A 26,385-nucleotide genomic window follows, 5' to 3' on the forward strand; every position below is an offset into this window, starting at 1 on the left:
ACCAGCCAAGGTGGGCAGAGTTTAGGAGGCACTGCCTGTTGTTTACAACCATCAGCAAGTGTCATTGTGACGACAAAGAATGTATTGTTGTGTTTAGAAAAACTACTATCAAAATACGAGAAAAAAATAAAAGAATCAAGTTTATCAGCAATTGAATTTTATATCAGTTGTGTTTTGGTTGTTGTTATTCATTCATTCATTCATTTCTTACAATCTTTACGATGGGTTACACATAAATAAGATATAGGAAGCAAGACATTCATTGACTTCATGTACAGAACCTTTTTTGCAAATTTTCATTGGTATTTAAATTTGGCTAAAGCATTTATAATTTGGCTATACGAATTAAGAACCTTTAGCCATTAGCTAAAGGAACTTTAACATTAGCGCGAGTGCATAATTATGTATGAATACTTGTTTCTCTTCCAGAAAATTACTACCATAATACTAAAATAGGAAATCAGGAAAATAATTAAGGACAAATAGAAAAATTTATTAGCACGTCAAAAATTCGGGAAATATTGTTGTGGGAATAAAAAAAAAATTTTTTTTGCCGCATCAATTATTTCAACAGCATAAAAATAACAATGCAATTTTGTGACTTCAAATACATTTTCATTATTAAAAAAACCATAAAATTAAACCAGTTTTTATACAATATTTTCTATTACAGACCAAATATAAACAGTAGCGAAATAATCAATTGGATCCGATTAAAAAAAATTTTAAAAAACCCACCCCTCCCTCATCAATTTTTTAAGAAAAAAGAGTGATAATCTAATAATTTTTTCTATGTGCCCTAAGGAATGTATCCCCTACTACTATACACTGAAGTACTGATGATGATATGAGGCCGTTCCACTAATAAATCAGACTTAATCTGCTCAGCATAATCTGATCTATTGTTTGCTACTTCTTTTTGTGCGTTTAATTTTTTCTTTAGTATCCATATTAAAATTGTTCTTGTTGGGTTGTCTGTATAAAAAAAACCTATCAAAGAACAAAAGTTCAATCACAGGAGGAACACTTGAGCAAACCAACAGGGCAAATATTGTATTCCCAATGGTAACGGCGAGTCCTGTTGAAAGAATGGCCTAGTGTATGCAAAAACTATGTAGGCTAAGTACTGTACACAGGAACCTGTAGCGCCGGATCTCGGCTTAACTTCAATAATGCCTGCCTAAATTTATCATGATGCCTGTTCTTTTGGAAAACTTTGTAGAAGCTACTCATACAGCCAATGCTCACGCCTCACATAAGAAAAGGATTCTGAGTCCCCGCATATGTGATGATGATAACATAATAAATTGTACAATTTTGTATTACTTATAACATAATAAAGTAGTACTTTTAACAACAAATACTATTTTTCCTTTTTATTACAATTTCAAAGCTTCATAGCCTTTATGTGGTGCACCTTGATTATTTTAAAATAATAGTCTCTCAATAAAATGTAACGTACATAGTGAAGTAGGCCTATTTAAAAGGTCATGGTTGAACGCGTTTCTGCAGACATCAGTGCCTTTGAGATACTCAAAATCAACGCATTACATTCTGAAGCACGGCGGCAAAAACCTGTTACAAAAATTGATTTTTACCATAATTTGGACAACTATCACTATAAAAGTTGGTTTCTATTTATTATCAAGCCATTTACTACTCTTGTGTGGTAATATTTTATTCATTTTTGCATTCGTGTGGTCCCGTGTGGTGTTGTGTGGTATTTTTAGGACACATATACGCAATAACAGACACATACGCTATAGCGCCCCCAGTGGTCAGATTTAATCGCGTAGGCCGATACGCTTCACTGCTTTGTTTGGAGAAACGCCGGCGACCGGTGTTTTTACATGTAATAGGTTGTTTCTTCTTCCAGTTTTTATGATTAAACGTTTTGGTATGGCAATTTTAAGAATCATTTACCGATTTTTATAGATCATATGCACAAGTCTGAGTATTTATAAACTTTTTTTTATGTGTTTAAATTTATATCATAGGCCTAGATTTTCACAAAAACGAAAGTGTGAAATAATATCAAGGAAGTACTAAACTGTGAATTATTTCTGTTCCATAGTTTATGGTATCAAATGAATTTATTTATATTAATTTTTAAATACTATCCTGTCAAACTAATGAGGAAAGACTTAGGAAATAATTAGTGTTTTTTCATAAATTGACTTTATATGTGGGCATATCAAACCCTGAATTTAGCACATAGGCTAGATTATTTTGGCAATTACACAGTATGATATCTAAATGTTATGTTAAAGTGTTATGAAAAAGCACAATTCGTCGAGGAGAAAAAAAAATTATATGTATTTTTGCTGGGAAGCAGCCAATTCATATTCTTGACAGCAATTTGAGCTCTGAAAGGTCATTATTTGTCAAAAAGCAAGGGCCTAAGACGACTGAAAAGCGGAGTTTCCTTCTTTCTTAGGCGACGTTTGTAGACTAACCTACTCGTACCAACGTCCGCATGTCGCGCTAGCCTTATCCTACTCTAGGACTACTCTAGACTAGCTAGGATGGTATAGGCCTAGCCTTGAAGGGACGAAGATCCCAATGAAAAACAACGTCGCTCTTTGATAGCTAACATTGTCTATTTAACATCACATTATTAGACCTATAGTTGTTTTTTAAATTGTACTCCACAAAGTACTTAGCCGATACCTCGCACAACTCGTTAACGTCTCATATCTATTGTCGTGACATCATGGCTCGCTGGCTCACACTTGTGATGTCTCGCACTTGTGATCAAATAACACGCTGGCTCGCACTTTGGCAACACTCTTTGGCAGTCAACTCGCCCCTAGAAAACCCGCCCTTGGAAACTTGCCCCATAAAAAAATGTACAATTCCTAGACCATGCAGTCTTCAAAATAAAAATTGTAACCTTTGGTAATCAACTACATTTTCCACATACATAGACATTTTTAAACTATTAAAAAAAACCTAAACCATAATTCACCACTATAGACACTTTTTGACAAAAATGAAAAATTACGACTTTGTTACCCAATGAGAAGTGTTCTAATATAGACAATGGGTCGTGTCTCATATTATTTGTTATATTTTTATTATTCATTATTTTCACTTGACTCGCATAAATAATTTTGTTCGAAGAACATTTATATGCAGTTGTACTTCACTTGCATTTTGCAATTTCTAGTCTACATATTTGTAGACTCTAAAATCGATTAAATAAGCCTTTGAAATCCCTAAATGTTTTTTCCCAATTAAAAAAAATACAGTTAGTAAATTGAATTTTATATAGCCATTATAAACAATATTATTATACAGCCTTATATATATACCCACGGAGAGGTCTGTCTATTTCGACTTATTTAAGTGGTGATACCACAAGTTTACGAGCTCCAGTGTTACTTGACGCAATCTCTCTATGACATCATGCAGGGGCGGATCCAGCGAAGGGCCACAGGGGCCCCGTTCCTCCTCCCGTCAATCCCGTGAAAAATAAAAAAGAGGAAGGCACACACAACATCAGTTGACAGGCATTTTTCATCAATTGACAACATGCTTGTTAGAGTGTCGTAATTGTGATAGGCATGTTTGTGTCTTAAAAGAACACACTATGCAAAACAACAACCCTCCATCCAATACCACTCTGTTCAAGCCATCCTTCAGTCAAACGTGTCAGATGATGGGATTGTGACATTCACTTCCCATGGACAGGTATTATACCAGTACCTTCTTTATATTCCCTATAACAAAACAAAAAGTGATAACAATAAATTTCAGTGATATACAGTATTATTCATTCATTCATTCATTCTGGTTTATTATTAAAAAACAACAAAAATTGACATTGCAGTATGAACTGAATTGCGTCAATCTAACAAAATTAAGCAAAGACAAACAACATAAACAAAACAAAGCACAACATAGTATATAAACATGCAAAAAGTATTCAATATAAAAATTGCAACTATCACAAAAGACCACACGCTCAAGTCATGAGCAATGAAAAATCCAAGACAAACAAACAAAATTACGATAAAATTTGTTCCTAAAAAGTTCATAAAGAAAAAACATTAAAATTACAATTAACAATTAAAAATTTAAAAAATTGAGATAACATTTAATTAATACAAAAATAGAGGAAGGAATGTCAATTTGATTAAATAATGTACAAAACAGTTGAGTGAAGTAAAAATAATTCTGAATATAAAAATATGAAATATTGCAGCTTTAGTATAAATGGTTGTCAACAATAAACGGCAAAGATGATTTCTTAAATCTTTCGGTTCTACACGCATATTTAGATATATTATTGCTATTTCTCAAATTTATACGAGTATATGTTACGACGAGGTGGTAGATATTCAGGTAATGCCCATCTAAAAAACCAGCAAAAACCAAAAAAATAAATAAATAAATTATAGCCAAAAAAAAAATAAAAACAAATATAAAACATTCCTATTCCACACAGTTATATAATTTATTTACCCAACCATCCATAACTATAAGCACGATCTTTCCATTCAAAAGCAACGACCACCCTCACATTTCTAGGCCTAGGCTCAGGCACGTCTAAGTCTCGCACAACTAAAAACCCACTTTCATCGCTGTCTGAATCACAAATCAGGTCAATCGCTTCCTCAGCTGTGTACACATCTTGTGCAGCCATTTCGGAAAATTTTCGAAATTAATAACGATTTCAAATTGATATTTCTAAACATTTTTATATAGCGCATGTGAGTTCTTCACAGATTTCGAAAGAAGAAAGCTTCACACATGCGTGTTCAAAATTTCTGACGTATTGGATCTAAAATAAAAAACAGAAGAGCGATTTGAAAACCACCTATATTTTAGTCACTAGATTTCGATTGCAGTCGAAAATGAGAATTCTCGGTTTGAGGTCAATTTCGACTACAGTCGAAGACGGTATCTAGTGGGTTAACATGGGTATTCCACTTTAGGTTAGACTGAATGGTAATGCCTAACAGTTTTAATTCAGAAACGGATTTGATCACAGAGTCATTGCAGGTAAGAGGCTCAGCAACAGGGGAGTTCTACTAAAGCATACTACCATTGTGAAGCACTTCTTAGGATTTAAAAGCATTTGCTGAGAATTACTCCAATCTAACAAACTGTTAAGATGATGTTTTAAATTATCAATTTCAATTTTCCTAGATATGTTAACTAAAGTAAGGTCATCTACAAACTTCCATCTTCTAGGGCAGTCAAGAGCAGCATCGTTCACCATTACTTGAAAAAGTGCTGGTCCTGACTTTGTGCCTTGTGGCACACCACATGTGATTGGGCTCCATCTAGACAGTATGCAATGATACAACACCCTCTGTTGGCGCTATGATAAAAAATTACAATACCACTGAATAACAGATTTTCAAACTTCAAGATAAATTAATTTATTTATAAGTATGGTATGATTGATTTGATCAAATGCTTTACTATAGTCAATAGCAAGGATCTGCGCCTTATGATCCGGTTTGTCCAATCCATTAAGAATAAAATGTAGAAGGCCTACAAGGTAATGATTAGTGCTGACTCCCTTAACATTACCATACTGTTTTCTGTCAATGATGTTATAGAGATCTGAGTTAAGCCATGAGACCACAAAGTGTTCCAAAATTCTGCTAAAAACTGGTGTCAGAGAAATTGGTCTGACTTGATCAATACTAACAGGACCATTTACTTTTGGTATGGGTATAATTGTAGCCAACTTCCATGATGAAGGGACAACAGATTCAGAAATAGACGAATTAAAAATCATGGTAAGAGGCTCTGCAATTTCACTAGATGATGGTAGAAGGTAAGTCACCTGGAGGAACAGCTTATTTTTGTTCTACTTTAAGGAGCTCTCTATCACTTGCCCGATAGATAATTGAGGCGGAGGTTCCCTAGCTGGTAAGTACGAAGGCAGTTGCTCAATTTCCAATGGAGGAAGTTGCTGACAAATAAGAGCCAAATGTTCATTAATCTTGTTGGACGCTTCTTGGTTGGTAAAATTTGTTCCACAGCTAATATTTGGTTGACCCTTTGTTTTCCACAGATTTGTTTAATAATCATTAAAAATCACCACACAACAATACTTAATATAGAAATCACAAAGTGATATTCTCGTCATCATTTTGTATTGTATCCTACCTTCAATCCTGGAATATAATGTTTGTGCCTCCAACCATGAAAATTTTCTCCATAAAATGCTTCCAGCAACAATTTTCAACTGTATGTACGTCACTATATAGTACATAAACTGTAAAAGAAGTAAATGAATCTTTGAATTGTATTCTGCCATTTTTGATTTGGCAATCTTTCAAGTCATCATTATTTTGATTTTTTTTTATAATGGAAAAATGATTGGTTTCTTTTTTAAACATAAAAAATAGTAATTTTTTTTTTTCATGAGTGCCGGGGCATATAAAAATAGAAATTATTATGAGTCTATTTACTGCTGTACTTTTGAAAATGGATGGAGAAAATAAAAATGTCTTTTATAGTACTGTGTATTCAAAATTTAAAATAAATACTGCTGTGTGTGTTTTTTTTTTCTATTTTATGTAATAATTTAATATGCAGTCACTATCTATCACTAATTAATGGTTAAAGAATGCATTTGATTCAATGTACTATAGTACAGACTATGTGTCTATGTTGTACAATATTAATATTTAACACCCTATTTCCTAAAATGGTACAACCCAAATTGGTAATCATTGCGTACATGTAGTCTTATTCCATTCCCTAATGTAGGGTACACAGGTATTCGTACATGTTTTCGTAATTCGAAAACTGCATTTAAAACTTAAATATAACTTCACATTTTCAATTTAAATATTATTTAGATTCAAATACAATATTTACCGAATAGCTGAAATGAAAGTGAAAATTAACTTACCATCTATGTGTTTAGCTGAGAGGTCCATCTTCCCACTGCCTGCACACACGTGTGCACTGGCCCTTAATTACCGAAGTCAGTACATATTTCCAAAATAAACGCTGATTTATATACATTTAGATAACATCCGTTCATTGTAAATATATGTGATGTCGCCAATAACACAATATTTACTATGAAAACCATGTTTCCGCTAGTGTAAATTCTAAACATTTACACTGAAATTCTGTGAAACTTCTAATATTAAAGAACCTTAGATGACGATCTCCAAATTATTTCCCAGTTATAACCATGTGCAATTAAAAGCTCATCCACCCCTATTTGCAATAATACCATGGTCCATACTAACAAAACTTTTAAAAAATAATTTTAAAAAAAATATATATATATATATATATATTTTTTTAGGCTAATTTTGCTTTAAAAATCCCTTTTCATAAAAGTGCAATGTATTTTTTTTTTTAAATTACCTAATTTTGATTTTTATTTAAAATAATAAATATTTGTAAAGTAAATAACTTGTTGAAAAGCCTAGCAGCCATATATAATTAGAAAAACAATTCAATTAAATGGGATTTTAATATATCCTATCGCGTTAGTTTATGGCAACAAAACATTGGCGAGCCACAAACTAACGCGATAGGATATATTAAAATCCCATGATTGAATTGTCCTCATGAACAGAATAATAAAAGAAAGTTTATGCAAGCATCAGTGTTATAAAGTGTTATAAAGCTAATACGCGCGCGCACACTGTTTGGTAACAACATGGCGCCATGCACTAAGTTGGCCAATCTCTATCTACGGCTCTGAATATACATGGGTTGTCCGCGAACGCTATTCTTCGCAGGTATGCCAGTAGGATCGGTAAGCATAGGCTTGTAGCATTGGCGTAAACATAGACTTCAGGTAATGCTTACGCCTTAGCATAAGAATAGACACTGCGAAAAAAAAAAAAAACAGCGACAGAGTAGCGATTTTAAGGAAACCATCCTAGCCAGGCCTAGGCCTAGGCCTATATTTTTTTTAGTGATACATCCACTTTATCAAGATCAAAATGATTTGAATTGGATTTGTTTCGACGATTTTGCGTAAATCCGAGCGAGGTGTTGATTATTTTGATTGGTACTGAAGTTGGCTTGACCCTTACCTAAACTTCAGTCTCACTATCTTAAATGCACTACCCAAGGCCTATGGAATATTATAGGAAGAATATACGTAACACAGCTAAGCCCAGGCCTGCCCATTGTTTAAGTTGTCCCTGGACCTAGCTTACCCTGCGTTGTAGATAGGCCTAAGCCAGCATTGCATGTTCAGAAATGGCCAGTCAGTATACTTTACCTTTTTTATGTTATAAAGGCGTGCTAGCATTCCAATGCCACGGTCATTTAAGATGGTTAACTTCTCAGCAAGTTTCTGCTGGCTTTGATTCATCTGCCGAGACATTTTGATGAAATTTTTCCAAACAAATTAGCCAATGTCAAGACATAAGTCAATGCGTTGCCCGTGGTGTACTAGCCTACGCACTACCTTCCTACTGTACCCGGAAACACAGCTTCGTTCATGCGTACGTCTCCTACGTAAGGCTAGGCGTGGTGGTAGAGTTAATGGAACCTTCCATTTCTGCAGTTTTTTTAATAAAACTGGTTGAGGAAATAATTATGTAAAACCTAAAGTACATTACTTGAGATAATTATTGCATTGTCAATCAGAGTTATTTATTCCTTTTAATACACAGAAATTAAAAATTATACTTTTAATAAATTTAAATGTAAATATTTTGATGACATAACTGATATAACTTTTATTTCTTATGTAAACAGAATGTTTGACCTACCAGTATCATTGTTTTTTATATCTATTAGTTTGCAGGTAGAATTAACTTGTTTGACCTAATAATTTTTTTAAATAATTTAAACAATTTTTGTGTTTTAAAGGTTTTGATACTTTCGATTTCTGTATACTGTATTTGAATGTATGCATGTCAGCATTGATGCTGCCAGTTGAGATAACATTGAATTTCTGAATAGTTATCATCAATTAGTTTTTAATGATAATAATTAAAATTTGCTGTATGAAGGGATAAACTATTAATTACTTTAGGGTTAAGTTGAGTCTACTAAAATTATTATATTCAAAATGAATTTTTATTAACCAAACATTAATGAGCTATATTTGCTCCATTTTCATGCCAGCATTTATGATTGTATTGTATTTTCTTTTAATTGCAAATTTGAATGAATGAATGAATGAATGAATGAAGAGAAACATCATCCTCTGGATTGGAGGCTTAAAATAAATTTATTTTTTTTTTAATGTTCATTCAACAACAAAAGACACAACAGTACGCATCACTGAAAAGCTTGTTTAATTTATAAATACACATAGAATATATTTGAAAGAAGTTGAAATAAACTATAAATACAGTAGCTAAAAAGTGAAATGGAATAAAACAGAACCAGTAAGCATAACAGTATAATGTTAATTTAGAATACCTTTATGAGTACATTTTTAAATACCTAGAGTATTCATTTTTCATTAATGTATTAGTTTTATTTACTTCAGCCATTAAAGCCAGAAACATGGGAATATGAAAAGTCAAAAACATGAGTGAGAAAAGGTAACATTCTCAAATGTAGTGGCTAACCGCTGCAAAATTGTGGGAATGAACTTTTTCTGTTACAGCAAAATCTCATCACACATTTCTAAAACCAATCAACTAAAAATCAATACTTATTTCTATATAATGCTCCATGAAATTCAGTTTGTTACTGTGGAATGAGGATATCAATAAAATTTATAAAAAAAAGAATATGATAAAAAGTAATCATTTGTGTCACATATGGTATAAAACAATTTACCTAGTTTAACAGCTCAAAGATATGAATATCTATGACACAAAACTAAAAATACCAAAAAAAAAAAAAATAAACAGTGTATGCAGTTTCTAATACTAATATACTAAATGGATTAAAAACAATAAACAAATAATCACTTCGGAGATTTTTCTTCTATAAATCAATCATGATGAATGTTCATATTTATTGATTCCTTGAGGAAAACTTATTTAAACCAACAAGAATTGAGATCAAAACATGTAAGGGTAAAAAAAAATCAAATATAGTACTACTGTGTATAAAAAGTGTAAGAAATGTATTCAATATGATATATTTAGTTAAAATATGATAAATATGTTCATACTGAAGTAATTAGAAACACTTAGAAACACAATACATAAAGTACTAATATTGTACAATAGATACAAACAAAAATTTATAAATTCAAAAATTTCGCAAGATAAAAAACTATACCTGTAATTCTATTTTGACAATAACTATTAAATAATACCGTAATAAGTTTTTGTTACAATGAGTTAAATGGAAGAAACCAAACCTATCATTCCTACTTCCTTTCTTCTTGTAAGTTATTGCCACGACATTAAAGGCTATGTTAAATAATATACCAATTACTTTGTTAAAAATCACAGTGGCAATGTTTTTATATTCATTTCTTAACATTTCTTTTATTGTTTTCTCTTCTATTTGAATACATGCTCCATCTACTTCATCAGACTATTTAAAATACATGGTTAAGTTGCATGAATTTAGCTTCAACATGAGTAAATTAGTAAGCCTACATCATTCTTCAAAAAGCAAGTACCCACTAATGTGTTCATCAGTGACAGGGACACAGACATAGCCCTTCAGTTCCCTCAGAAACTTTATATTTATACAACCAATTGATATGAGGCATGTTGCATTATTCTCACTCATAGCCATTTTTTTCTAAGACCTTATTAATCTTATCTTACCACTACCTGTAAATTTCTTAATGCAATGCTAATACATATGTCAACCAATGATTTAAAAACTTGAGAATAAAATGGTAAAAATTCAACTTATGTTTGGCAAATAATTTTACAGGATAACACGTATAAAATGCAACATTGTTATGAGAATATGTAACACTTAACTTTGCAAACAATACCTAAATGGCTGTTCACACCATTAAAGCTTGCAGTGATAATTATATGTGATTTTCCACCATATATAGGCATATCACAACCATATAGAAAATCAGATATTCTCACAGCTTCAAATATCACAGAAAAAAAAAAAGAGACCATTTATAGAAGCGGTTCTCAAACTTTTTAGCTGATGACCACAACAAACGTCAAGCAATCTGCTACAACACACCTCCCAGAACAGAAACTCAAAATTAATGGTACATAGAATGCGCTCTCTTTATAAAGAGAGCGCATTCTATACTACGGTAAATCTTTGCAGGATATAAACTTCAATTTTAAAGAGGCTTCCGACCCTTTAATTTATTTGGCGACAATCATAGTTTAAGAACCGCTGATTTATAATTATAGATACTATACTGAATTTTTAGTGTTGAAAGTAGTGAAACTCAGCAGTCTGTTTTGTTTTATTATAAACATTTGAGCAATGTTGTGGCGAAATGACTAAGTTGTAGCAAAAATTGAAATTCAAGTTATTGGTATTTTCAGATACCCAAGTATGTGATCTTTAAAATGAGAGGTTATTCATTGGAATTGGACATTTCAAGCCTAAGTTACTGAAAAGTGAAAGTGCAGCACTCTTAGAGTCAAGATAAACATGATTTTGAGTAATTGCCTTCCAAAGTTATTTGTGCACACATTGTTTAATAGAATTAACTATCTAAATAACATTAAATAAATGATTTGTTAACCACTTTCAGAACTGATACTTTGGGACATGATAAATAAGACATTAAACTGTTGATCTATAGTGAAAAAAAAAAATTTGGATTTTTAGGCAATTTTTTGAGCTCCCATATTTTATAGCTCATTTACTCAATACTGGCCTGTGCGACAACTTAACCATTTCGCCACGACATGCCTCATTTTGTTACATTTTTCATTACTATATGGTGAACGGTCTGCAAAAATTGAATAAAAAAAATAGATAAAGCTAAGGCTGTACTAAACCTTTTCAGTGACCTGATATTGTTCAACATCTATTTGCAAGAATATAATTTGAAAAAATTGAATAGGAATATTAACTCCAAATTAATTAAAAATAAAAACTATTTTCTTCTAAATTATCTATAGTATAATTGCAGTACCTAAACAATTTTATAAATATGTTTACAGAAAATTATCATCATTATATTGACACTATTTGGAGTTTGAGACTATATCAGATGAAACATTTAAAGGCAACATAATACACATACTATATTAAATTCATGATTTCAGACCACTAAAATGATAGCCACAAATTACCAATGGTGGGCAGTAGCATAAGCAAATATTTTGAACACCTCCATGGTCCTATGGTGGTACTTAAAAAAGAAAGGATGTACCAACAGACCAAACCTTTCTGATCCGAGAGAGGGCGGGGAAAGTTATCTGGAGCCTGCCTGACCATATTGTGCTGAGGAAAGTACTTTAACCACCTCTCATCTACGAGAGGATGCAGAATAATAATCTTATTTTTCTATATCAATTATAAAGTTAATCTTAGTTTCACAATTGAGATTCAAATATGTTTAAATTGACATTCTCACATACATATAGTTGTATGCATTCTATGCTTGTCAAAAATAAAAACATCCTGAGTTGTCCATTATATGAATGGCTGTAAGCCATACAAATATGGGAATGGCAGATTTAAATACCCAAATAACAAGAATGGAAGGCAGGATTATGATGAGCATTCTTGCCTTGGGGTTATTAAATTCTCCTAAATGATAAACAGTAGTACATTTTATCTCCAAAACTGATTAACCTACCCTTTTTAAGACCTAACATCTTAAAGTTTGGAAGAAACAAATTTTACTTTCAAACTCATACAGTAGTAATAATCTAAAGTATTCAACTATTTTTAAGTAACTTAAACTATAACCAATATCTGGCCAACATATATTCTTGTTGAAATGAAGCATTCAGATCTTCTCACCATGTGCTGTGGTGTGGTGCACTGCCATATTTCATGTCTATACCTCTTTTACTACTAAAATTATTACAGAGTTTCTAAAGTAATTGAATTAAATATTAGATGGTTAACAGAATGTCAGGTAAGGGTAAAAAAAAGGTAAAATATATTGATACATATATAATAAACAGTACCTTGATGTAGCCATTTGATACAGTTTTTTATGCATATTTACAGATTTAAAGAACTAAAAAACAGCTGCACCAAAATGTTCTTTCATTTCAAAATGTGCAATACTGACCAGTAACCCTTTATAACAAACCCAGTCTACATTCACTACTGAAACTATGTTTTCGGGTACAGTTCTTTAAAATGCTTCTTTGGTTCTCTAACGCGAAAAGATTTACGAACTTTTACTTTTGAGTCCCTACATTTTGTACATATAAAAATATCAGGAACACTTGTCTTGCGAATCTTAGCGCATGATAAATGAATCCATGTGAGGCATTCAGAACATTCAATCATGGGTCGACCAGCGAAAGGTTTACTGCAGTAACATGTTATTAACTCCCAATCCTCATCTGCAACAAAGATAAAGAAATAAGATTACAATTGAATCACATCAAAACAATTACACAGACCAAGATTAACAGAAATGTCATAAACACTTTGGATAAAATGCTTGTCGAATGTGGTGTTCATTGATTGTAAGGTCCTCAGCAAAGGAAGGGCAAACAGAATCAAGAACTGAGCCAGCAACTACAGCTGCTCAATTGAATGGCACACCAACACAGAACCGTTTGAACTATTGTTATTACCTTGTCCGTTGATTCTCCGTGGGGAAACACAAGGCAAACTTATCTCTGACCCACTGGCTAAGCTGTTCCCCTCGCTATCAAGAGGGCTTCGTCCACGTTTGAAATTGTTGCATTTCTCCAGTATGAAAGAAACAAAAAAAACATTAGTAATCACTGTATATTGAAATACTTTTAACAGTAGCTCTACAATAGAGGTACAGGTAATTACAATCATTGATATTTAACTCCGTTAATAAACAAGTCAATTATCCTAAATATCACCTGGCAATCCAAACTCGCCTGGATTCTCATACAATTCGACACAAAGAAAAGGTTTCCAGCAACATTAAATTTGTTATTCTTTTTTAATAAATAAACCAGAATAGTATAGTACAGGGTTCATAAATTTCCAAACCATATATCACAGAAAATAACAGCACAAAATTATTTTACTGTATGGGCATGCGGCAATGTCTAATTTCATGTTATCACGCCCCTAAAGCCTCAATTTTCATCTTAAGACTAGATATTGCCATATTAACATCACTTAGGTTGACAGTTTCTGCATATCATCTTGCACAGAAAGAGGTGCACAGTAGACACACATGAACAGGTGAACCACACACCAGGGTAGCCTCATAAACTCCTGAAAAATGCACTGGTCCTTTAAAGTTCATACCAGCCGGATGTGTACACAAGAATTCTACAGTACTGTAATTTCGAGTCTTGGGAATAGATGATTGAATCTGATCTGCCTACATTGTACATGTGTGCAGACACCTCTTAGTAAAAGGTAAGTTAGTCCCATATTCATTAATGAACACAGGGAAATGAGCTGCGAGAAGCCCATCGTACTAAGACAATTCCTTCAAACGTCACCTTTTTAACTACCCCAGTATATTTCAACCATGTACCCAAGTATACTCTTGGATGGAGAGACACACGCAGAGTAAATGAATTTTAAGGGCACAGCAAAGGTTCGAACCCTTGACCTTGAGGTAGAAACCAAGAGCAACCGCAGTGCCAACTGATTTCTCTTAATAAATTTTACTTATAGTTTGGTTGCCAGTAGGGGTAGTAAAAAGCTATATTTTTTTCTGTAGTACTCAAAACTTAAATTCACTTCAAACTTTACTAAACAGATTAGGTAGAGTTCTGCTATCTGTAGATATAAAAACTCCAATAAGTGATATATTAGATACATTAAGTTGAAAACTGCTAAATGAAAGATGGAGAGAATATTTACTTGTAGTTGTATTTAAGTGTTTATATATGGTTATACACCATCATATTTATCTTCAATGTTTATGTTTAATGATGGTATCCATCCCAAATGCATTCGAAGTCAAAGCAATAAAACAATTAGTATTACCAAACTGGGAAAATACTCAAGGAAAACAAAACTTTCAATACCGATCAGCCAAGCTTTGGAATAATCTACCAAACAAAATCATAAAAAATTCAACTAGTATGACCATAGTCAATTTCAAAAAAACTGTTTGTGCTAATTTACTTTAAATTCAACTTTTATTATAAGGGGTTTTTTTTTGCAATTTGAACTTTATACATCAATTTTTGTGCCATGTTTAATTTGGGGGTTTTTTTTCATTTTTTTTTCTCTTTTATTTTGATACTTTCGTGTTTTGTTTAATATTTTACAGTACTTCTGTTTATATTCTTAACTTTGTTAAGAAAACGACCATTTTGAAAAGCAGTACTGCGCTACTGAAAATGCTATCTAGTCGAAAGAAAGAATAAATAAAGAAATAATTAATACATTTATAAATCTTCCACAGTGTGGTTAGGCATTTGTTACTTTAAATTCATTCACTTAAAACTGTGTAACTCACCTCTCTTTTTTGAAGGGATGCCTCATAATCTAACACCCATGTACAGAAAGTGTTAAAATCTGTCATTGTCCGACGTTTCTTTGTTTTATTCTGATGAAAATACAAATATATCAAATTTATTAACTCATCATGGAAATGTCTGAACACAAAGCAATTGGAACTTGAACATGGGAGTTATAGCATAGGCCATGTTATATAAGTACTTTTAGATTCTTAAATAATGCCTAGGTTTGGTTATTAATACATGTATATTTTAATTCAATTTTTAACTTGCTAAGTCATGATTTTATTGGAGAGCAGCCATTTGGTTTTTTTTCGCTACAGAAACAGGACCCAATAAATTAGCTCATGAGATTCAGATAATTTATCAGAAACAGCTCTGAATGTGCAAAAATTAACCTTTGGCCTAGGTCATATCACATTACATGTGATTTCAACAGTCGCCCCAATGTCATGGCTTTGATGTTGATTGATGAGGTACAGAGATTAATTATTAATGAGTGGGGGGAAGCGAAATTTAACAAAACCCTCAAGAGAAATAGAAGCTATTTCTTGATTTACTGACACAGTTTCATTCCATCAATTCAGGCTGATGATACACTGTTACCCTTGCTACAGGTAGGCACCTTCTATTGCTTTAGTGTAAATAAAGTACACCAAACAAAGCTGGCACTCTTTTTCGTTTTCTTCTCAATCCCTCCATAACTACATTTCCCAGAGAATGAGCAGTACAGTACTACCGATTTTTTTGGCCTATCCATCACATGCAAAAAGAAAACATAACATCAACCAAAGGGGTCATACCAGGGTCACTTGTTAGTGGGGGAAGGGGGATAATGTTAAAATACTAGCTTGACCAAACAAACATTTGTAAAAACAAAGGAATTTCTACACTTTTAAATGCTATTATTGAACAACACACGGATCAATTAGATGTCAAATCAATTCACAGGGAATCCCTAGACTTGCCACAAGTCTTTTATTTTTTATTATTTTTCTCATTCTGGACAGCGCCACCAACGAGAAAGTTAATTTAGAGACGGAATAAGAGACTTGTAAAACACTGAATGCAGGCACCAGGTGCCAAAAGAATGACGTAATCTTGCATTCCGTATTTGGATAAATGGGCGGACCGAAATAAACAATTTCAACCAATCAAATGTTCATATTTTTGGAGCCACGAAACTGAGTCACTCGCATCGACTAGTTAGGTATGACTAAAAATAGTCCTCCCTAATAAAACGGGCCTAAAATATTTAGAATAGACCCTAGTAAGACTAATTTTGGCAATGGCAAAAACAATTAAGCTTAGACTAAATGGCATACCATTACAAATAAAACAACAATTTAACTTTCCAGGAGGATGGCTCAGGCCTCTGTAGTCAGAAGTAGTTGGCCTAGCCTAGTAGAGGCTTGGCCTATTTTTAAGTTTAAAGGCAATCTCTCTAGTTAGCTAGCAGTGAGAAGGTCCTGTAAGTTATCTTACGGATAACTATGGTTATTGGTTCATAGTCATTCTCAGCAGGCTAGAACTATATACTTTCTGTTTTAATTCAAGTAGGTAGGCAGAAAGAAGGGAGCTGGTTAGCTTGTCCTAGTCGAGACATCCGCATCTTCAATTTTGAAAATTTACCAAGATTAATTAATATGCATTAAGTAAGCCAATCACATTATTTACAAAATCAGTCATGCATACGATATCCCACATCGAATTTGATGTGGGAAATCGTACGCATGAATCGTTTGCCCAGGCACTAATCAAAAAAAAAAAAAGAAGAAATCGAGTATGGCGCGCACTAAGTGCAATAAAGAGTGAGTAACCCAAAATTAGGGCCTGGAACCTTGGCTAAGGGAATACCCAAATTGGTTCGCATGTTTTATAAACAGTTAACTCAAGAGATCGAACAATGTTTGTACAGTAAATAGGTGTTTAATTATAAATTTGCTATTTTTATTTAACACAATTTAACTTGGTACAGTAGTGTATTTCAATAATTAAATAAATTATTAAATCGTGTAACTTTAAAAAAAAATTGATACATGAGTTGAAAATATTTGTATTCTTTATCACTCTACTCATGCCATGACAACGTACAACTTGTATGTAAAGTTGCGTAAATCTGGCTGCATGACATGTATTCACATGTACTCTATTTGAAATTTTGGTCAGATTGTAATGCGTCACGCATAGTAATTTCGAGTATACTCAGTGGGATGAAATTTGGGGGGATTGAGGACTTCAGAATTGGTATGACCTGAGACAACTATAGAAGGCGATTGGAAACGACCCGAGATTTCCTTTGTTCTTCCATCCCAGCGATTTGTTGTGTTTTGCATGCTTTTGATATGCAAATCAAGTTAACCAAACACTGTTGCAGCCAAGCGGATGCTTACTGCGCATGCTCAGTTCATAATCACTGAGCCATGTAAATGAAAACAACTACCGAATAGGCGTCCCTGACATAGTAGCCGAAGTTGTTCGCGGCCGAAAAGGCCCTATGCCCCTAGGCCTATAATGGGTAGGCCACACTGTAGGCCTAAACTAGGGCATAATTTAAAGCAGTATTTCGTATTTATAATCATGTAATCCATAAAGATATTTAATATAGGTACAAACAGGTTTAGCTAATCTTTCGGTATATTACCTGTCAATGACTAAAGGTTCATGAATATTAGAGAAAAGTGTATTTTAATAGCTGATATTTCCAACATTCAATTGCTCAAAAAGCAGTAATTAATACGAAAATATGTCAATTGGACTGTATGTACATACAGTATTCTCTGATTCTGAACATGACTTATTGTACTAGGTACACACAAAAATACCATTTCTGTTATGGTAAATGATTTCGGAACATATATGTGCTTATAAATGTGTGTAAACTGTACTATGCATTTAGTGTGTTTCTTCAATTCAGGCATTTTACCGAGTGTCGGGACCCGGTTAGGCCTAGCCCTGGACGGCTGATGGTAGGGGTTGCCGAATTAAAAGCCTATTGTAGCCTTATGAACGCAGACTATAAATTTCAGACATTTAAACTGCAATGTGTTTATGTATCCTACCTTTTAAAGAAATTGCCAAAGTAAAAGTTTAAATTTTTTTTAAAATATTATTTATACATCCAATACCGCCATGAAAATGTCCGCTTGTCTCGTGTGTGGAAGTTGCCCGCTTGCGATTTTAACAACCTTATTTGCATATCAATGAAACACAAGACATCACAAATTAGAGAACAATAGAATCCAGTCACGTTTCCAATCTCCTTGTATAGTTGTCTCAGGTATGACCAACAACTCCCTGGTATGACTTACAATATGCCACCACATAGATTAATTGTATCAGGGCCGCCACCACACGAAAAGGCTAAGTAACGCATACGCCAAAATTTTGGTCCAGGATTCAGTCCTTGTTTGATATAGCTATATAAATGTCATGACTCTTACTGAGTGGTATTTATCAATGACAGCTAAGTATTATAAGAAAAATACTTTACTTTTTGCCTAGCTAATCATGTTCTAATACTGTACCCAGTGTACATTGATTGCTCGTCACACTGCCGCTCACCGCATGGTTGATCTGCAATGCACGCAGCAGTCTTAAAAGATGACATCATGAACATTCCGGCACTTCACTGGGTGATGGTGACATAATGCCACTGACCGTGCCTTTAGCAAATAGGAGTAGAAATACAGTACAGTACCATATTCCTAGACATGTTGTTTGTTTTTCGAAAATACTAACCTCAAAATAGTTGATATCTTCCTCTACTTCTTCCTTAATGGGTTCAGGACGTTTCAAAACAGGTGATGATACTGTAGAAAAATATATTTTTACATAAATATTTTTTTAAATGTTATTTTCTCTTAAACAAAAGATTTTGAAAATGAATTATGCAAACTTAATTTTCCAGCAAAAGAACTTTAATCTGTATTAAATTTACTGTAAGTACACAACCTAATCACCAAAATTATTCTCCCTTTTGAAAGACATAAATTATGTATACCAGGAAGTTTATAACTCCCTGTTTGTATCATTAACACAGTCATGGACAAACAGATACAGTATGGTATTATAAAATAATAGTGCTAAAGACATGTTTTAGTATGTTGTGTGCATTTTGTTACTTTTGCACATTTTGAGTTTCTGATGTTGTTTCAAACTGAGCACGCAGTATGCAAACTGTGCAAGGTTTCTTTCAGCAATTATTGTAAAATGTGACATTTAAATTTATTTACTGATCTTGAAATTAACTTATTATTAGATTATAAATCAAAATACTGTATTTTTTGGGAGAAATACTGCAATTTCCCGAAGTTTTAAGCGATTGGAATGAAAGACTTGGCTTAGGCCATGTGAGGGTGTGCGTAATGACGGTCGGAAGCTACAATAAAAAAAAAATAAGAATAAAAATTGCATCTATTAAGGATTTACCACCATCAAATAAATACAACTACATAAATTTCAAATTGTGCAAAGAAATCCTTGCACAGTTTGCAAATTGTGCAATGAAGAGCTTGCACAATTTGCAAATTGTGCAAAAGTCTCAAATTGCATGACAAGTATCATCCAGGCTTAGGAGAGAAAAAAGTGGCATAACACTCCTTTCCATTAGTTTTTAAATATTCAAAAATCTGTATAGACATTCCCGATTATTTCTTAGAGAAATCACTTGTCAAGGTCACTGTGTAAATTTGGGAAAAAAATCAACTACCACCACAGTTTTTCTATTATTAGTAATACAGATGGCCTAGGCCCTAGTGTTATAGCTGGGCAGTAATATCTGGCAATTTTTTATTACTTAATACTTATCAAATAATAAATATACTGTCCGTCTGGTTTGTAAAGTCACAAGAATGACAAGCATCGTATCGCTTAAATTATCAAAGCAACTAAACGTATTAAACTTGGCAATTCCCCTTTCGATTCCAATTCAATCATGCCTAGGGCCGGGATATGACCGGTTGAGCCGCCGACAAGTTGAGCCGCCGGTAATTTCTATGGAACGCCAAGCGCGTCTCTCAGTGAATGTAGTGCGTCTCTCAGTGAATGTAGTCGGCTTGCCGATGTCATCAGTGAATGAACCCCCCGGATACCAGCTACATATTCATCCCACAGTCTTGTCAGTTGTTGATTTGCTCGTATTGCCGTTCGTGATGTATAATTGTGTAATTGAAAATTAGAATGTTAATATATTTATGTACTACATTTTTATAAAAATATATGAAGTTGTATAATTGCAAAATCGTAGCACTCAATAATGATACTATGGTTTTGTAATTTATATACTTTTTATTTTTGTACTATTTGTTAAACTTATATATAATAAATGATAAGAATGTATGGAGTTTTTTTTTTACTATCTGGCAAGCTGACTGAGCAAATGCTCACAAAATTTAAATTAAAACGATATAAAGAACAAGTAAATAAATTGAAATACATCCCAAAAATATTTAATAAATCAGTGCAAAAACCGAGTATTAAATAAATTGAAATAATTGAGTAAATAAACTGAAATACATCCCAAACAACAGTACAGTACCAAGAACGAATAAGTTAATTGAAATATGCCGCAATTAATGCACTACATTCACTGAGAGATGCGCTTGGCGTTCCATAGAAATGACTGGCGGCTCAACTTGTCGGCGGCTCAACCGGTCATAATCCCTAGGGCCTAGGCCCCTAGCCAATGCTAGCCTCTGGTCCTTGAAAAATATAATTGGTGGTATTGTAAACAACGGCCTAGGATAGGCTAGGCCTAGCTAGGTCAACCTAGCAAACCTCTGGCTCGTCGAGAAATTCTATTAGTATTCTTCAATTTCCACCGAAAGAAAACACTGAAGTGTTCAGGTGACATAATAACTGATTACACAATAGCATATATGCTATCAGATGAGTTTAGTTAAAGCAGGATGCACGTTTATTCCGTTTTATAAAACCATCCTATCCCTAACGCGATCCATTTTTCCTAAAGGCTTACAGTAGGCCTAGGCCTAGGCCTATAAGTATAAACTTATAGGATAGGCAGTCTTATGCTCGTCCTTATTTCAACGATGCAGGAAAAAAGCTTGGCTGGATAAAGGACTGCACATTACTTATCTAAAAAAGGAAAAGAATTTCTTGTACCTGACAACATCTCGGCATATATTCATGTGACTTGGGTATAGTCTGTACCTATGAAAGATGCTCAATTAAATAAAAATTTAGCTACTTTTGACAAATACTCTCTGCACTTTCTCGGCACTTTTTAGTAACCGCTTTCTTGACATAAAAGGTTAACCTTATTTGCATAGGTTAACTTTAGTCGGTGTGACGTATCCGTACGTCGTAGTACCCTCCAAGGTAATGCTGCCCTCTGGTGGTATAGATAAAAAAGAAGGGGGAAAAACACTACAAAAAATCGAAAGAATTGCACAATAAAAATGTTTTCCCTAAATGACAGTTCAACAAAATTATCATTAATATCGCTATTAATAGCCACCAGAAGTGATTATTACAACAAAAGACATTTTACAATAAATATTTTAAGTTTGCTGAAGGGTATACAGAGTCGAGTCGGGGTGGTAATATATTTAAGTCCGATAATTTGCGGCGGCAATTTCACAAAATAATTTTTTTTTTAATGACATCGACATCGTGTAAAATTTTCGGATGTTTTAGCTTTGTGTTGTGTTATCGTTTTTTGTATATTAGATAAATAAATATTTTTCCCAGAAAATAATGGCACTTTACTGATAGGGGCCCCAGCATTTTCTAAAAGTACATTGAAATAGAGGGCTGCACAATTCCTTAAAATAACCATATTATTTATTGTGTTTATTCTTATTATGTAATTTTTATCATCGTGTCATAACCATCATTGTTATAGTAATGATAAATAATTATTACCGAATTAAAAATGATCATTTTTCAAATTATATCATAATTATTTTATGTAGGTTAACCAAGGGTTGTGCCTTTAAATCCCTTAAATACATTACCGGTAGGCCTACATAATCTGGTAATTTTTTAGAGTGGATATCAAAACATCATGTATGCCTAATTTAAGGGCAAACAATATTGAGCCAGGGAGATGTAAAAATAACATAATAACATCTCCCTGATTAAGCCTGCACGACTTGCATGTCTAGAGCGTAAAACAGTATATTGTAAATATGTTCTAAAATGATGTGGGCCGTCTGACGCAATTCAATGTTTAATGTGTTGGGCTTATACCAACTACGGTACATTTTAATTTAGATGTGTAAGTTGGAAAGCAACTAATTAATTAATTAATGTTTGCCAAAAGTGTACAAAAATGCCATTAAAACTCTAACCTTCCTAACAAATTGTACCCATGACTGCCTGAAAATGTATCCTGAGTAAATCCAGATCCATGTCCGAAAGGTGGGGGCCGAACCCTAGACGCCAGTAAATAACCTCTGATGTGTTTTAATTACCAATGGAGGTTTTTCATTATACCAAAGTTACTGGCTGTCATGTGGCTCTTACTACTCCTTATTAAGGGGAAATCGTGTCCTAACCGGGAAAAAAATCCATGGCTGTCATGCGGGGGGGGAGGGGCAGGGCCGCGGCATGACAGCCATGGATTTTTTTCCCGGTTAGGACACGATTTCCCCTTAATAAGGAGTAGTAAGAGCCACATGACAGCCAGTAACTTTGGTATAATGAAAAACCTCCATTGGTAATACAGTATAAATTAAAGACAATTATAATTTTTTTTTTTTTTTAGAGAAAAACGTACGCCCCCATCGGGATTTGAGCCAAAGATCTTCGATTGCCATAGAGATACTCTACCAAATGACTACAAGGCCTAGTGATTTTTTAATCTGTACTCTTTTTTCTCAAGGTAGTAGGCCTATGTATTATGTAATGAATTAATAATACTAAATTACATTAAACTCTGTAAGAACAGATGTATGTCCCCGTCAGGATTCGATCCAATTTACCATTTGGATACATAGGCCTACCGTTTTTCATGTCATGGTATTGCGTATACGCAATTAAAATCATAGTAAATCAATGATAGCAACTTTGGTGGAGAAAATCCCTTGTGTGAACTACAGAAATGTTTGGAGAAAATTTATGTTCACTTCGGACATATGGGCCCTTGCTCAAACAAATTGCTTTGGTTTCTATTACCCTAATTTACCCTAATTTACCATTCTTGGATTCATATAATATTTGGCTGTTTACAATTATTATTTTTGTTCACTTTTGTTATTTCTTCCCGTTTAGAAGTTTATATAAAGACGGTAAAGATCATTGGAAATTGTGTTTTTTTTGTGTTTTATTTTTATCTAGTTGTTCTTTTTGTTTATATGCTCTCCCGATTTTTGATTAAAAAGTGTTGTTAAAGATGTAGGCCTATTATCTACCAAAAAACCTCAATAAAAATAAGTAAGTTATTAACTTCCAACCAGAAACAGATTTAAAAAAATATAGCATCGCTGCTTTTTATATAAACTGTACAAACATATTACAAAAATCCTTATTTGTTGATTTAACATTCTATGCAAAGGAATACAGCAAAGGTATTTATGTGTACGTTAATTGACGTTGAAAATGTTGATCTCATTTTAATTTAAATAAATATACAAATTAAGCAATTAAAAATGTAGAATTGAATTCTTTACTTTTTTAGCACATGATGGTACTTAGGCCTACACTGTAAATAATCTTTTTTATAAATTAGGTGATTTGGGATTACATTAATTGCTTTTACAGTATATGAGAAGTGGGGAAAGGTGTTTCTAAACTACCTGGAGGAAGGGTGTGCATGAAAGCTTTTCTTTTTTGGGCCCACGTTCACCATTAGATTTTTTGCTCTCCCAACGAATTGTGTTTAACCTTCCACACTAGTGACATTCCTTCTGGGAAGGGTTATCCTCTATAAACAAATGCTTTAAAAATGTCATATTTGAATTTTGAGAGGGAAAACGGGGTTAGAAAAGGCCTTCAGTTTAGACACCCAACGTTGAACATCTTGGTAATATTACAGGGTCTTTATTGAAAGTAACATAAATCTGTTTTGGTTAACAGTACATTGTATTGTGTACATCTGTGTCCAACACCAGGAGAGAGATCAGAAGGGTCAAATGTACAATGTATTACATTGTGTATGTGGGGGTTTTGAAACTATATACTGTAGTAACTTTCTTGGTATTTTAAATATGATGTACTGTACAGCAATGAAACATTTCATACATACTTTATACTATAAAATTATACAACACTCAACATAAATGTACAATTTCTTTATTAATATTCAAACTGCATGCACAGAAAAAGCGCATAAGGTTATTAAAACTGAATTCTCATAGTGACTGAGGCAATTAACAAATACAGTACACGCCTCTATATATGTATTTATATATCTTTACCAATGACCTTATTCTTACAGTCTGATCTTATAAAACATGATTGCTGTATAAATATAATTCAAAATGAAATTGACTCAATATTTATGCATTCTGAAGTACAATAATTTATCACTTCACCCCACAGAGAGCGAACTGATTTGAATGTCTAATAATAAAATTAATACTATCATAGTTATACTTTAATCAACCTCTGGGCACACATTGCTAAATGAGAATAGTGTATGATTAAACCTGTTATAGATTGGAAAGATTTTTCAAAATCTTGCCTAAAAGAAGAAAAAGGCATAAATTAACATGAATAATATAGTGTTCTCAAAATTTTCCTTACAGTTTACTTTATTTTTGTCCCCTACAAATTCTAACCAATACTATATTAGGAAACTGAATAGAGATTGTAGTATTATAAAACGTAAACAATCTAAAACGCTATATAAGGATAAAAAATATTTATATGTATATGTATCTCTCACAACCGCTTCTGAACCTTGGAATCGAGTTGCCATTTTCAACAGCATTTCCTTTTTATTATTAACTGCATTATTGTGCTGTGTTTAATAATACTTAAAATTAAATATATAATGTTAAAAAACAATAAAATGAGATCATCTGATGTTAACAGTAGAACAGTTGAGTTAAAAAAACAGTTTCTATGATATTGACCACTGAGTCATGGGGAAAAAATAATGTCCAGTTGTTGTATCTGATGATCCTCACCATCCAAACATATACTCCATTGTTTTAGTAATTACGTTGTTAGATTTCTTAGGAGTGTTACTGTCTGGTACAACCTATAAAAGTAAAAAAAAGAGATAATTTAATTCCTCACATCCTGTTTTTTAAATTATTTTATTTATTTATCTATTATTCGTTACTTGGTGTTTCTGCTCTTATTTTATCTTGTTATAGTATTAAAGATCACATTTTAATGTTGAACTACAGTATCGCTCGTCTCATATATTTGTCAATTTACTAATCTTCATTGTGACAACAACTGTCAGAACATAATGTTTGTTTGCATTATGTAGAGTTAATGAAATTTAGAGTTTTTTTCTATGTATGTATGTGTTTATACTGTATTCATTTATTTACAAGACTACATTCGTTGAGAGCTATGCTATTATTATGTCCTTTATTCGAACACTGTATACCTTTCTTTGATGATTTACATATAATTTAACAGTGTTAACAACTATCTTGATTTATATTATATGCAACTATCTGTTTCTAGCCGTACCTATTGTGTAATGGAGTGTATCTGGTGGTAATTGAATCTGTTCAACCATGAAGCCTCCATGGTTTAATGGTTATGATACTCGCCTTGACAGCAAGAGGTCACAGGTTCAAGTCCTGCCAGAGGCACATAATTACACAATTTATTTACTTGTTTATTTACAGGACTACATTCGTTGAGAACTATGCTACACGATGTATAATTATGTTCTTTATTCGAACACTGTATTTATCTTTCTTTGATTATTTATATACATATATATATATATATATACACACATACATATATATATATATACAGTATATATAAATATACACACACA

The 26,385-nt window shown here is 32.9% G+C and overlaps 3 protein-coding genes across 5 annotated transcripts in view; all 3 read right to left on the minus strand.

The window, feature by feature from the left end:
- LOC117104672 (nck-associated protein 1-like) overlaps positions 1 to 8,474 on the minus strand; it is a 59,117-nt gene extending 50,643 nt beyond the window's left edge. For 2 of the 3 annotated variants that reach the window (XM_033245555.1, XM_033245554.1), the window contains exon 1: positions 8,222 to 8,474. In XM_033245555.1, coding sequence (XP_033101446.1) covers positions 8,222 to 8,326 — 105 coding nt within the window. In that variant the 5' untranslated portion in view covers positions 8,327 to 8,474. The remainder of the gene's footprint in view (positions 1 to 8,221) is intronic. The other variant, XM_033245557.1, reaches the window with a different exon arrangement.
- Positions 8,475 to 11,711: 3,237 nt separating this feature from the next.
- LOC117104654 (PHD finger protein 13-like) lies at positions 11,712 to 21,733 on the minus strand. Its single transcript, XM_033245534.1, has 5 exons — positions 21,576 to 21,733; positions 19,194 to 19,264; positions 15,452 to 15,541; positions 13,623 to 13,737; positions 11,712 to 13,385 (listed from the first exon to the last, which is right to left on the minus strand). The coding sequence occupies exons 1-5, from the start codon at positions 21,583 to 21,585 to the stop codon at positions 13,150 to 13,152; spliced, it is 522 nt and encodes a 173-aa protein (XP_033101425.1). The 5' UTR covers positions 21,586 to 21,733; the 3' UTR covers positions 11,712 to 13,149.
- A 2,958-nt stretch (positions 21,734 to 24,691) lies between these two features.
- The window catches only part of LOC117104658 (nucleoporin NUP35-like), a gene marked incomplete in the record, with an annotated part of 36,903 nt that continues 35,209 nt past the window's right edge, over positions 24,692 to 26,385 (minus strand). Inside the window, 1 exon segment of the mRNA XM_033245540.1 lies at positions 24,692 to 25,620. Within this exon segment, the coding sequence (XP_033101431.1) occupies positions 25,543 to 25,620 (78 nt within the window).

The sequence above is a fragment of the Anneissia japonica genome, unplaced genomic scaffold (genome assembly GCF_011630105.1).
Source record: "Anneissia japonica isolate Jap-2015-1 unplaced genomic scaffold, ASM1163010v1 scaffold287712_len2945570_cov188, whole genome shotgun sequence".
In the NCBI taxonomy this organism is placed as follows: domain Eukaryota; kingdom Metazoa; phylum Echinodermata; class Crinoidea; order Comatulida; family Comatulidae; genus Anneissia; species Anneissia japonica.

Coding starts and splice junctions, on each gene's coding strand:
- LOC117104654 (XM_033245534.1), bottom strand. Junction 15,542..19,193: donor AAGATATCAACTATTTTGAG/GTTAGTATTTTC, acceptor TATTTTCATCAG/AATAAAACAAAGAAACGTCG. Junction 13,386..13,622: donor ACGGAGAATCAACGGACAAG/GTAATAACAATA, acceptor TCTTTGTTGCAG/ATGAGGATTGGGAGTTAATA.